This window comes from Acartia tonsa, chromosome 2, assembly GCF_053477335.1.
Source record: "Acartia tonsa isolate MP-2025a chromosome 2, ASM5347733v1, whole genome shotgun sequence".
NCBI lineage: Eukaryota > Metazoa > Arthropoda > Copepoda > Calanoida > Acartiidae > Acartia > Acartia tonsa.
In genome coordinates, this window is record NC_137261.1 from 14,742,594 (window position 1) to 14,757,870 (window position 15,277).

The following is a 15,277-nucleotide window of genomic DNA, read 5'->3' on the forward strand; positions in this document are numbered from 1 at the left end:
CTATCTATCTATCTATCTATCTATCTATCTATCTATCTATCTATCTATCTATCTATCTATCTATCTATCTATCTATATATCTATCTATCTATCTATCTATCCTAGTGATCCTCACCAACCGGAGAGTATAGATAAGATCCTGGCTACGAGGAATGATGCCAAACGGATCAAATTAACTGAATGGGAGAAGTTTGTGGAAAGAAAATCCAACTTTCTTCATATAGGTAAACCCATTTACAAATATATATTCTCTGATTTTTATGCGAGACGTCAATTTCTATAATGTAAAAGTATAGAGGTATAACCAGACAACTACCAGGATCCAGTGTTGGAGACATTTTTCATCTGCTAGTAATTTGCTTTCTGCTCTTTTGTAGCAAATTGGCTGTGTTAATTAATATTCCCGACGCTATTGGCTGATATTAATCTTAACCCTCTATTGTTTTACTTTAATATGAGGGGGGGGGTGTTTCTTTTTCAACAACGTGTGGGCAAAGCAACTAGTAAATATATTTGTCATAATTAGTGATTTATATACATTGCCTGCAATAAATGCAAGACATTAAGACAAAGGTCTCGAGATCAAAGTACGGTTCTATTATGTGTAATATACTATACAGATTTCCTGGTGTTATTAATGAATTGCACGGGGTCAATATTCTTTATTCATTATATTTATACTAGCGACTTCGTCCCTAGCCTCTAGGGGCTTTGCCCCCAGAGGTAATTTTAAAAACTTAAGCTCCAGTGGTGGTGCAACCAAAAATTTTTTTAATTGTATACCTGCCTGAAATAAAATTGGGGGTTTATTTGTTTTCTTTTTGGGGCGTTAGAGGTGTCCGTACCCCCCCCCCCCCCCAAGAAAATAGCATAAAACCATCACAGGATCAGTAGGTATATTCCCTGAAGAGTAGAGCCCAAACGGTTCAGCGGTTATCGAAATATTTAGCTTCAGATGGATAGACAGACATCGTTTTACATTATATTATAGATTATATTGTAGATATTTGTTTTCAATGAGGTAATCTTTTTATTTGAACTTGCAGCTGCGCTGAAAATATTTAATTTAAAATACTTTTTATAATTCGAAAAAGATAAATTATTGTCGTATGACCCTGCACATAGGAATTTCTATATTGGAGTAAACTCAATAAATGTATTAAGTATAGATGTATACCCCCAAAAGACTACCTGGATCCAGTCTTGGGGATTTTTTTTGTCTGTTTGCAAATTGCTTTCTTCTCTTTTGGAGCAGCTTGTTAATATTTCTGACACAATTGGCTGCTATTCAAGACCCAATTGAAAGTAACGGGGTGGGAACATACATTTGCTTAACCCTTTCCCCCTGTATTGTTTTACTTTAATGTAAACTCAGAAAACACATTGGTAAATCTCATGGATCTAGAGATAGGCCAATCAATGAGTAATTGTTTTTTTTTACAATTATTTAATAGCATCTTTTTTCATTTGGTTTATATCTATTCTTCATAAAAACCGCGACTGTTGCGTAACACGTAGCGCATCCGCCCGTTGACGAGAAGGTGATAGGTTCGAATCTCGGCCTGACACCGCGACATTACTAAAGAGGAAGTTAAAATGCCTCGTACTGCTGTCAGATGTGAGAAATAAATAGTTAGAGTGGGTAAAATGCCCTGGCCCAATACAGGCGCAACTCATTACAATGCACGGTTAGGACTTCTAGACAAAAGTCGTGCAATCAAAGAGTTGGTTGTGTAATGGGTGTTACCGGAAAAGGGTAAAAAGAAAAACTTATTCTTCATGTACCTACGTCTGTAATCCTGCCAAGCTGCTCTAGCCATAACTCATTATTTTCCCAGACAATTTCTTTACAATGACCAATTGTTTGTTCTGTTTTTATGTACATTTTGTCATACACACATGTTATTAGTGGCGAAGATAATCTAAAAGTCAAAATCTGAATTTTAGTAGCTACTCTATAATTCACTTTGTCTGTCTGTTGGTCAGACCTTAACGCTATGGGGGAAACGTGATTTTCTCAGCTCCTATTAAAGATAGATTTCTGAAATTTTTAGTTATTCAATAACTTATAAGTCTAGATTCTCAATGTCCATTCATAATTTTTAAGCTTTGCTGCTTATTGATGTTGTCATCCATGTTTGTTTTTAGATTCTCTGTACTAATGAGCATCCAGTATATAATTTACTTTGTCCGTCAGTCTGTTTGTCAAGCTACAAAAGGCATAATATATGTAGAAAGATTTTCTGTAACTGACTTTGCCCTGCATATTAATGAGACACACAGACAATAGTTGTAGAGAAGCAACGACACCGAAAGTAAAAAAAATAGATGCATATGTAGATATGCATAGATAATTATAAAAGGGTCATTTTTTTCGTATTTTCCATAAAGGTGTGTGTTAGCGTTCATTCAGATGCGCTTTTTAAGTCTAACTATTCTTAATTAATACCAAATGCATATAAAATGGTCTTAATTGACTGATCGACTAAATCGACCGAACTTGCTAAAAATTACCCCGTTTGTTAAAGTGTAGAAAATATCAAAGCTAAGTGTTGTTATTCTTTTTACAATAAATATACTCAATAATTGCAATAAACTGATAGTAAGAAAACAGAGAAAAAAATAGATTATATTAGTTATTTCTCGCATCGTATTATAAACAGGTTTCTACGGATATAAAAATGCACAATTATAAGATTAAAACCAGTTTTGTTAGCCCCTAGATGCCGAATGAACGTACTAACAAAACTGGTTTTAATATCATGATAATACAATTTTATATTTGTAGACAACTGGATATAACACGATACATAGTATGGCTTAGAACTGGTTCTAATCCAGCTGATATTAATCGGTTTCAAACCATACTGGAAATATTAATAGCTGTTGCGTTTTTTTATTATTTTGCTTAATTAAAACAGGCAAGACGAACACAAATTAAAGAGTAAATTTACTGCCGAAAAATAATAAGACCTTTCAGACGTTTTATTATAATTTATGAACCCAAATATTTGGTAATAAAGACAGTTATATTAACCAGTTTACAGTTAGGAGGTTGGTATACTCTTTCTTCTATTAAAAAGACCCAGAGAGAGAGAGGGGGGGGGGCAATGGACTGATTCTGAATAGTTGATTCTGGAACATGAGTGTCCATACCTTTCATCCACAGAAGGGGTATGTGTACATCAATTTATCCGCCATTGTCTTATCCCTTTAGAATGTACTTAGCATTTAACCTGACAAGAACCAATACAATTTGTAAATCCTGGTGGTATTTTAAGATTTATTAACATGTGTTTTTTTTTTGTTGGTTGTATAGTTATTATCATTAAAAATGCATAAATGGAAAAAAAAAAGTATACTCTACCCAACCTATCTATTTTTCAATGGTTGGAAGAAAATATAGTACGAATCGAACGATAAATACATCGTAGGTTTATCAGAATCCGTTTACTGTACACTTACTTCGTTTTTGTCTAATAGCCATTTTTTGACGTAGAATAGACAAGCTGGGTGAAATATAAGAAACATTTCAATCTTTCTACCTCTTTTTCTGGATATCATAATTTTCCAAACAACAATATTGCTTCGATGCTATTGCTGTTCAGGAAATATAAATTGTTAGACCAAGTATATGTGTGCAAAAATGCGCAACTAGAATTAAAATATATATTATGGGACTGTTTTTCATGTATCTTAATTTATCTTAATTTAGTAAATACTATATTTCAAAGGTATTTCTTTTAATAAAATTATACTATTTATTGTAATTTATGGTTTAAAATGTAATATAGTAGTTCCACTCCACCAATCTAAATCAAACAGAAGCCAAAAAAATAACGAATATCCTTTAAGGTAGCCTAAATAACATATTGTTGTATGTTGGGATAGAGTACAAAAGACAACCTAATGAAAATTGTAATTATAAAATAGTTATTTCTCGCATCGTATTATAAAGAGCTTTCCGCGGATATAGAAAGTACAAGATTAAAACCAGTTTTTTTATCCCCGAGGTGCCGAAGGCACGGGCTAAAAAAACTGTTTTTTCAATCTTATCATTTTTATATTCGTAGAAAGCTGGATATAATACGATGCTAAACATCTCGTATGGATGAGAACCGGTTCCTGTCCACCAGATTCGAATGCATAAGAGAAAAAAATATTAAAATTGTATGTAGGGGGAGGGAATTGAAGGTTCATACATTAAATAAGGGGTTGTTCCAAGGCAGGGAGGAAACATGGGGCTGTTTATTACACTAGTCCCCAAAGTTTTTTAATAACATTTTCTTATTCATTAGCTTAATAACTTTGGAGACCTTTTACTGAATTTTGATTGGTGAGTTCATTAAGTTGAGTGTCCAAACAATTTAACCATTAAGTGCAATCAACAGAAGGGGTAATTTTGTGTAACATCAATGAGGATGTACATCAATTTATTGTCTTTTGGCTTATACCCTTGGATCCCTGGGTTGTAGGAGGAAATATTATAATTGTAAGATAAAGAATGCATAGTTGCCCCATAAATTACAAGTTTTTCTGCATTCTTTTAGATTTAGTGAACATTAGAGTTAACATTACCTAAGTATAACATATATTGGTTCCACGACAAACGTAAGAGTCCCAAACGTCAGAGTGGAAAAACATCAGAGTGGACAAACGCAAGAGTCCCAAACGTCAGAGTGGGACAAACGTCAGAGTGGACAAACGCAGGATTTTTGGGACAAACGTCAGAGTGGACATTTTATAAGTAAAACGTATGAGTCTCGATTTTATAATCATTAAAGCGCTGCGGCTAGGTAGGCCAGGGTGCTGAGTGCTGCAGCCAGAGTCATTTTCTTTATGATTAGGTTAGGTTAGGTTATAGGCTAGGGGGCCGAGCGCCCGCGGCTAGGCAGGCTAGGGGGCCGAGCGCTGCGGCTAGGTAGGCCAGGGTGCTGAGTGCTGCAGCCAGAGTCATTTTCTTTATGATTAGGTTAGGTTAGGTTATAGGCTAGGGGGCCGAGCGCCCGCGGCTAGGCAGGCTAGGGGGCCTAACTGTCTATTTTTTGTCATATAATTAAAATAGCATAGACTCTGATGTTTTACTTAAGCAATGTCCACTCTGACGTTTGTCCCACTCTGACGTTTGTCCCACTCTGACGTTTGGGACTCTTGCGTTTGGGACTCTTGCGTTTGGGACTCTTGCGTTTGTCCACTCTGACGTTTGGGACTCTTACGTTTGGGGTAGGACCCATATATTTAATTTTCAACTATCTAAAACTTCTGAGACAGAAGATCCTTAAAGTTAATGAATCTATTTTCAAAAATAAGAAGCAAAATTAAAATGACGAACTCCCACCTAAAATAAAAAGTTTTCAGTAAAATATAATAATTATTTATTATAGACAGCTTTCTGCAGATAATAAAATAAAAAATTATGAGATTAAAACTTTAGGGTTTTAGGCGACTCAGGGATAATAAAAGTGGTATTATTTTTTCTTTTTTCAATATTTGTGGATAAATGTCTGTAATGAGATGAAATACATAATTTTTCGGTATGGCTGAGAACCAGTTTTAATTCACCAGATATTTATTGGTTTCAAAGCCATACTTGAAATTGTATTACCAAACTTATAATGTGAAGTTACAGAATACAACTTGTACTTAAGAAAATAAATTTTGGAAGTATAACTCTCTTTTTAAAAATAAACATGGTAAAAATATTATTTATTCCTTCTGTATACCTTAAAATTCCATCATAATATTTGACATACATCTTATGAAAAAAACAGGATGTAAGGGATGCAGGGATGGATAAATTGCAAATAAAATAATCCTTCCTGTCCTTTTTTAGTATAGTTACTGATCTTGAATTAAAGTTAGGATTGAAATGTATGTAGAAATTACATCAGCCATTACTAACTTTTAATTCATACAAAATAGTTGAAAAAAAATCAGGAAATAAAGGGATATGACAATGGCCAATAAATTAATATACATCCCCAATGATGATACAATGAATTCACTCTACTGTAGATTACAACTATTAGTTGAAACGTCTGGACACCGAATCAGCTAATCAAAATTATTTAACAGTAAATGAACTTATCCCTATATCCCTGAGAGGAAATGGAAGCAAAACTCCTACTTTTTAAGAATAATATTATCCATTATTAATATTAAAGAAAAATTACATTTAGTCAAGATACATCTTTCAGCATTGATAGCAAATTTATTTGCTATCTAACTTACTAACTGACTGCAAATAAATTAGCTATCTACCTTACTAACTTACTGCAACTGTTGCAAGTTTGTCAAGTTATAAGATTCAGTGCCAAGACAATACTCAGACTTTTAAATGCGGGACAGCTGTGAAGATATTGTGGGAGTGTAGTCAAAGTACTAAGCACAGTGGAATGTTTTGTTCATCTCCAATTATAGGTGACAAGAACAAAGCTGTGGGGATTCTTGATTACTTTGAGCTAAAATGCTTACTTATCTTCAGTTAATTGTGAATACTAATTGTCTAAAATAAAATGAGAATTAATAAATTATATTCATCAATTTATCTCCTTTATATATTAAGCTAAAAGAATTTTTTCTTGGTATTTTTTTTATGTACCCCATAAGCCCCCAAGCGTTAATTAGATTAATTATTAACCTATTATTTCATCCTTGGCATGAAAAGTCTGATGTATATCCTAAACAATATAACAATTGCGTGCTTACATTTTAAAATGCTGACCAAGCCATAAAAATTAAGGAAGGAAAATCAAAATAGCTCTCATAAATTCTATATAGTAAAGTATGTGGAAGTGTTTGTGTGTGCGTTCATGAAGATCTCATAAAGAATGAACAATTATTAGGAAGCAATTGTCTTTTTCACTGTTCTCGTGTTTTAAGATCATGCAAGCTTCACCTGTCTATCAATCCTTCCATCTTTGCTAAAACCAAAAACCCAGGGAGGGAGGGGAAATTGGGCTGTTTTCTACACTAGCCCCAAAGTTTATAACATTTATTATATGTTGACTCAACTTTGGGGACTTTTATGTAATTTTCTAAATGTTTCAACCACTAATTTTATTCTAAAGAAGGAGAAATTTTGTGTATCATCATTTGTGATTTATATTAATACATCGGCCATAGTCTTATCATTTTGGATCCCTGCCTAAAACCTCTAGACATTAGACTAATTTGTAAGTGTTCTTTAGTTGAATAGTTGTACAATCCAGGTAGCAGAGACAATTTTAGAGTATGCATGCAGCTAAAGCAAAATCCTGAATTTTGTCCCATGGGTTTTTGTGCTTTTGCCCTCCTTCAAATGACATCATTGACATTAATAATTTCTACTTGATTGTATAAAATAAAAATGTCTTGGCTATTAATGAAGTATTTTTTATATAACTTGAGAGGAGTAGGGGGATGGAGAGTTTTAGGCTATTATTTTGAAAAACATTCGCTATACTCCTCTCACAAAGAACAAAGAGAAAAGGGAATTATTATGGCTTGGTGATAAAGCTACCTAACTTTTCATCTTTAACAGTCTATGTTATTCTATGTATTAGCTGAATGAAATGGCGAAAAGTTGGTTGGAAAAGTTTCTAGTAATAATCTCTCTGTCTGGCCAGTAAAGTATTATTTAGAGGAAGGGATATTCCACCCAAAGAAAACCTTCTCTACAACTCAATTTGTCTGCCCATCTATCTATTATGCTTTTCACGCAGTAGACTTTCTATTTAAAAATGAAATTTACTTAATTTACTATAATTTCTTCTAAAGATTCTCCTGATCAGTGAATATCAGCTCTCTTACGCATTTTGTTTGTTCGTCTTTTTGTTATTTCTATAACATTATCTATAACTGCATATTTATTAAGCAGGGTGCGGTGGGGGTTTCCCTGAAGAGGAGAACCCAATCGGTTCAACGGTTACCGAGATCTTGAGACAGACAGACATGCATCGTTCTACCTTGCATTATAGATAAATCTTTTTCCTATTATAATTTAAAATTTTGTAATTAAATAAAGAGTCTTCAGCCACTTTGTTGAACGACTATAATAGCTTTATGCTTCTTACCTATTTAAAGGGTAGATATGCTATTAAAAATATTAGTGGCTTTGCTCCACGCCCCAAAAGGATATGAGAAGTCTTCTATTTATTTTGTGGTATTTTTTGTGGAGGGGGGGGGGGTCATTAGTTTTTGAGTTCATCAGCTTTAGACAATATAGATGTAATATTTGCTATAGAAGGGGTATGAACTAACATAAATCTTTTTCAATTACACTATTTTAGACATGCCATAACCGAGATATTTTCTTACACATTTGTAAAACATTCTTTATTTTGTACTTATAATTGCACTTAAGAGAAGTTAAGTTTAAATTGCTGAGTAGTTTCTTAAAGATTTGTTTAACACGAAAACCTAAAAAACACATCTGCTTACACAGCAATTAGTTACAGGGAGGGAGGGGTCAATGCAATTACAATCTCTCTTTCCCCAAAAAACTTCAGCTGTCAAGGCAGAATTTCAAAATTGAGAACTTAGTTTTTGTCCATGTACAAACAGACAGATCTATAGTATAGATGTTAATACAGACAACTTCCTCCTTTCCTTTTTCAAAGACCTCTTTCGTCTGCTTCTAAATTATTTTCTGCTACTCGGCTCTGTTAATATAAGCGACACCATTGCAGGTTGATTTTCAATGACCCAATAGAAGGGTTGCACAAGGCGGTTGCGATGGTGAGATACAGTTATTTAACCCTTTCTTCCTCTAGTGTTTTACTTTAATCATTACCCTGTACAAGAATCACTGAATCATTGTTATAAGGAAGCTCCTATGTAAAAGAAAGTAGTTACATATTATAAAGTTTTACAAAATAATTTTATCAGGAAGATATTAATTTCATATTGGCCTATCCCTAAGAACTGACTAGTTAGAGAATGCACTTCATTTTCTAAGATTGACCAACTTACCAAACACACAGGGATTAAGGGATACAACAATCCTTAATAAAGTAACAGGATGTCTGTCTGTTTGGCTGTCTGTTTGTCTGTCTTTTTGTCTGTCTGTTTGTCTGTCAGTTTGTCTGTCTGTTTGTCTGTCTGTTTGTCTGTCTTTTTTTTGTCTGTATGTCTGTCTGTTTGTCTGTCTGTCTGTTTGTCTGTCTGTTTGTCTGTCTGTTTGTCTGTCTGTTTTCTGTCTGTTACAGAAAGCTTCGCAATAAATTGAAATATATGTTTTTACATGAAAAAAAAACATATTTTATCTTTGATGATCCTATCTCTGTATCCCTGACAAACATATACCATACTTTTTGCAGCTTTCATTAGCTGCAGTTTTAGTAGTGAATCTACTTTATAATATTACTAGCCCCCAGAGATATTGGGAATTCCCCCTCCAATAAAGAAGCGTTTGTTTGTAATTTTCATTTTCTATTTTTTCACCTCCTGAGAAAATAGCCTAATACCACCACATGACCAGAACGTATATTCCCTGAAGAGTAGAACCCAATCGGTACATTGGTTACCGAGATCTTAAGCTTTAGACAGATGGACAGACATCGTTTTGTCTGCACTTTTAATATTACTAGCGGCTTCGCCCCTAGCCTCTAGGGGCTTTGCCCCAAGAGATGATAAAAAAAATTAGGCGAAATTCGTAAAAGGACCAAGGAAATCTTCTGCATAAAAAAAGGACCAAGGAAATCTTCTGCAAAAAAAATTGGGGGGGGGGGAATTTTCATTTTTAGGGGGGGTTGGTTGGGGGTGTCCCACCCCCCAAGAAAATGGCTTAAAATCACCACAGGACCGATAGGTATATACCCTGAAGAGTAGAATCCAATCGGTTCAGTGGTTACTGAGATCTTAAGCTTCAGGCGGACGGACAGACAGACAGATAAGAAATAAATTTCTTAATTCAAATTTGTATATTAATATCTATATTCTATATTAATACACTTTATTATCTTATAGTTTTTATCCTTGTTATTACATAATTGTTCAGATAATCACAACTTAAACTTTTAGCAACTTTTAATAGATCTAAAAATAACCATATATATGTAACTGATATCTTATAAACAAAGTTGAGGTGGAACACTAGAATTTTGGTCAGCTGAATCTTAGTTTCCGATTGTGTACGTATTAATATTTACTACTAGCTAAAAAAGCTTCAAACTTCCAAAAAAAAATCAAAATTTGAAAATTAGGAAACAAATGGGAAATAAATTTTCAGTTGATTCGATTTTTTGTTTGGTTGATTAATTCAGGGTCCAATTTTGTACAGTAAAATTCTCTCAGGTCTAAGTAATATTATTAAAAGGTCATTTTCTAAACGTACAAAATTTTATCTTATTAATGTTTATTTTATTTTGCTGAAAGGTATATTTAGATGTTGTTCATTTACACCGAGTAAGTTTTCGTAGGTAAAAAAAAGTGTTATGCTTGCACTTTCGTGATGATAATATAACTCAAATTAGAGACCTACATTTACATTTATATAAATTGAAAGAAATGCTTTAAAATGATTGGTTACCTGAACTGAAAACAATAAAAGTAACGTTTACAAAAGCAACTCCCTACTCCCAAAAAAACAATTTTCCCGTCTTTAGCCTCTTATCCTTGCATGGAATACATAAAATCAGTAAGGGATGGGATATCATAACTGTAATTTTAATATAATGAAAGGGTAACTTTGATTATCAACATTGGGGATGTATATCATTTAGCAACCATTGTCATATCCCTAACCAAAAAGTTGCAAAAGATGAGTTTCTGTTATTTGTACCAAATTGGATTCCATTAGTTTTTCCTATAGCATAAGTTAGTATGGATAAAAACCTATAAAAATCAGGGATACAGGAGTATATTAAAGAAAATAGAATGTCTATTCCTATGAAATTGAAGGATGAAATGGCTTTATTTATGCAAATGTATAGAATTATAATTATTATCACGTTTGCCTTTCACATTATTAAACATTAACAAAACATTCAAGGAAGAACATTGAGCATTATCCAATTTTAAGAATGACATCATGCATTTAATATTTAAATCATAAGAAATAGTAACGGCAACAGAGCTATAAGAATAATATTTTATACATGACCATATGTTTAAAGCCCTAAGTGATATTAAATTTAAATTTAAATAATGAAGTTAAAATTTAGAAAATGTAAAAATAAACAAGGATGAAAAAATGAAATCGTACATAATGCAATATAGGAATCATCATGCAAAGATAGAAATCGATAGAAAAAAAGAGCTAACCTCTACGGACGTACGGATGCACGGACCGACCCTAATTATAGAAAAGCTTCGCTTTTAAAAAGGAGCCATTGTCACATGTATTGCAGTATAATCGATATAGTCGACTGAAATCAACCAATTTTATTTTCTACCCCATATAAAACATGAACCAAATTTCAACACAATTCTAACTGGATTATTGCAGGGTATCAATCCAATACTCCCAAAAATCTCAGAGAGAAAGGGGATATTGGACTGTTTATTACACTGCACTAGTCCCCGAAGTTTTATGTTTTCTTGTTCGTTGGTTCAACTAATTTGGGGACTTTTATTGAATTTTGATTGGTTGGTTCTGTGTGGAGTGTCTATACGTTTCAACAACTAATTTCAATCTATAGAGGGGGTCAATTTGTGTATCGTCATTGAGGATGTCCATCAAGTTATCGTCCATTGTCTTATCCCTTCAGATCCCTGCGATAATCTAGAATTGACCGCATTACTAAAAACTCCCATATAAAAAATGGGAAAGAAGCTAACACTTTTTATGGGAGAAAACAAGGAAAACAAAATAAGCTACAATGCAGAAAGAAAAATTTAATATACCTAAGGTTCATATTATCAAAAGGAAGTAATCAAAATAGGGCAGTCAAAATAATTTTACTAAAATAAAATTTAAAGCGATATTTTTACAGTGTACGGACATTCTGGTAATGAGTATAGAGTTGCTACGCTTTCTAAATCGTTCCTAATTACTACAGGAATCACCATGTAAAGTTTGAAATCGATAGGACTCTTCTAACATGCCTAAATCGACGAAAAAAGGTACCCGTCTCGGACGTACAGATAGACCGATCCTAATGAAAGAAAAGCTTCGCTTTTAAAAATATAGTAAAAGTGATCCGCTAAAATGTTGTGATGAGAAAAAAAGGGACAGGTAGTTCTACCCTGATTAGATTTAGCATTAACAATTTCAAAATAACAGATTTTATAATAAATTAGCAATTAAATACGTAGGTACATCGCATCATAAGGTTTTTAAAACGTATTTCAGAATTGACAACTTTCATAATATATCATCTAGTCGACAAAGATATTAATTATGTCTATAGATCTATAGATTAGTGGCTTGTTGATAGATTGTCAATTATGACCCCAAATTATATTTTATGACATTCAGTCGACAAAAACTAACGATATTTTGGAATATATATTAAATTTTATTTTATTTTATATAATCAACTAGCGGTTAGGCACCTAGAAGCCTCTAGGGTCACAACCATAAAATAGTTTAAAACCTCCCCTGCACTTATGAGAAGCTCCGCTGTAAATTAGAACCATATCGGTTCTGCTGTTAGTGATATCCTTAGCAACAGACAAAAAAAGCTTACTACTTTATATAATAGTATGAGTGTATCAATATTGCTGTGTTTATATATCTTTTAATTTCTGTAGCTCTCTAACAACGAGACAAAACATCCAATTTAGAAAGAACAATGCGAAAATACAATCTCGTAGCAAGGATTCAAGGATAGGTCAACGAAAATTCATTTTAGAAAAATAAGATTAAAATTTTCTATCCGCCATTCCTGGCTGTGTAATTGTATCCACTGCGCCTTACAAAAATTGTTAAAGATTATTCTCGTATTCATTCTAATCCGATTAATATCCGGTGGATAAGAACCGGTTCTCATCCATACGAGAAAACTATGTCTAGCATCGTATTATATCCAGTTTTCTACAAATATAAAAATATACAATCAAACGAGTGTAAAAAAAACTGGTTTTAATCTTATGATTATACAATTTATATCCGCGGAAAGATGTTTATAATACGATTTGAGAAATAACTATCCCTGATATAAGCAGACACTTATGGACAAAAATGATATCTCCCCCCCCCCCCCCCACACACACACACACTCATTAAATTTATATACATTGGCCTAACCCCAAAAACCTTTTCCTACGGAATCCCTAGCCTCTTCAAACATTGATTGAACCTAACCTCACCTGAAATAAGTATCAATAAGCTGGTTTTTCTGTGGTCCTGGCGCAACATTAGAGAAACCACAGAAATATTATGTAGGAACACAGTAAAAGTGTCGGACTGATTATGACGTAACAAAAAAATTTGCCAATGAGAGGCCATTATTGACCAATGGTAAATTTATAGTGGCCTCTCATTGGCTAATTTTTTTACGTCATAATGAGTCCGACACTTTTACTGTGTTCTTGTGTAGCTGTTTAGGTATCTTATCTCATAAACATGCTTTTAATTCTTGTCGTTCGATCTAATACTTCTTTAATAAAAATTTCAATTGTCCATTTTTCTGTCTCTAACTGTAAGGTTCATGTTTCGTTAGAGTAAAACACTGGAGGGGGAAGGGGTTAATTAACTGTATGTCTCATTCCCATGGACCCTGTGCAGACTTTTAATTAGGTCTTTGAAAATTAACGAATAACGTCGGGAATATTAACACAGCCAAGTCGCTACAAAAGTGCAGAAAGAAATTTGCTAGCAGACGAAAATGGTTCTTAACAAGGGGATCCAGGTAGTTGTCTGTTTATACATCTATACTATAAATTTATTGATGTGCCCATTATAAAAATAACTTTAATAGATCTATTCACATAATATTTGGATAATTTTCTGAGGTAAAATTCTGAGGTTAATAAAAAAGTGCAAAAATCAATTTGCCAGCAGACAAAAAAGTCCCAACCACTTTGGCCAGGTTGTTGTCTTGGTTATACATCTATACTTATACATTTATTTACAAAATACCAATATCAACAATAATATTACTAGTTTAATTTTTTGTCTGATGACTCCTAGGAGAATTTAGCTGAATGTTTCGGCTTCCCCTAACTAAAATTTAGTCTTAACTATGCATGGTAAAGAGTTGCATCTGTTTTAGGCCAAGGTATTCCCCTTACTCTTTACACCTGACATAACAGCAGTAGGAATTACTTTTAAAGTTGACGCAGTGTCAGGCAGATATTCGAACTTAGCACCTTCCCGACAATGAGCGCCACAGTCAGATTAATAGAATGACCTTTTGTTATTGTAATGTTAGTTTTCCCTTTTTATATTTGGTCAGTTTATATTTGGCTAAATTTTCTGACCATGGCCCAGCATTAAAACAAGTAACAAACAAAACGAATTTTGGACTAATGGTAAAAGTAATCAATAAAGCAGATGTTCATTTGTCATAATAGATAAGGAGAAAAGATAGATAATAAGAAAATCACGAAACCTTTAAATACTTTCGTATTTTTTAGCATGCCGAACAGACCTTACGGACAAAGTAAAGTATATGCTGATAGTCAATGCTGTAAGGAATCATCTCAAAAAATAATATCAGCTGATTATCATAAATAGTAGATGAGAAAATCAACTTTTACTCAAAAAGTTTTATGCAGACATACTAACGGACATTTTGTATTATAGAGTAGCTTCCCTACTAAAAATAGGATACAAAAGGTTAACTACAATGAATCATATTAAAAGTAATTTTTCTCTCCTTTTCTCTATTCTTTCTCTCTTTTCAGCTTTTCCGTGGTATAAACCTTTCTCATTATCATTTAATATTTAGAGTTCATACTTTGTGGGTTATTTCGTATTATAGGGTAGCTCCCCTACTAAAAATAGGATACAAAAGGTTAACTACAATGAATCATATTAAAAGTAATTTTTCGCTCCTTTTCTTTCTTTTTCTATTCTAACTTTCTTTTCAGCTTTTCCGTGGTATAAACCTTTCTCATTATCATTTAATATTTAGAGTCCATACTTTGTGGGTTAGTTTGTTTTAATAGCAAAGTTTGTTTTAAAATTTATGTTTATTAAAGAATAGGGGGGCACCAGCTATATGTAACTTTAACCCTGTGCCGACTATCAATTGGGTCTTTGAATATCACTCACTGGCGTCAAAAATATTCACACAACCAAGTCGCCACATAAGAGCAGAAGGCAATTTGCTAGCTATTAGACGAAAAAGGTCCCCACTACTTGGGCCAGGAAGTAGATATATGAGTTATACTTCTATACTTATACATT

The 15,277-nt window shown here is 33.1% G+C and overlaps 1 protein-coding gene across 1 annotated transcript in view; it reads left to right on the forward strand.

Annotated features, from left to right (window-relative positions):
• LOC145305374 (neuroligin-4, X-linked-like) overlaps positions 1 to 15,277 on the forward strand; it is a 153,207-nt gene that overhangs the window by 115,904 nt on the left and 22,026 nt on the right. The window contains exon 20 of the mRNA XM_080146995.1: positions 106 to 224. Coding sequence (XP_080003121.1) covers positions 106 to 224 — 119 coding nt within the window. The remainder of the gene's footprint in view (positions 1 to 105; positions 225 to 15,277) is intronic.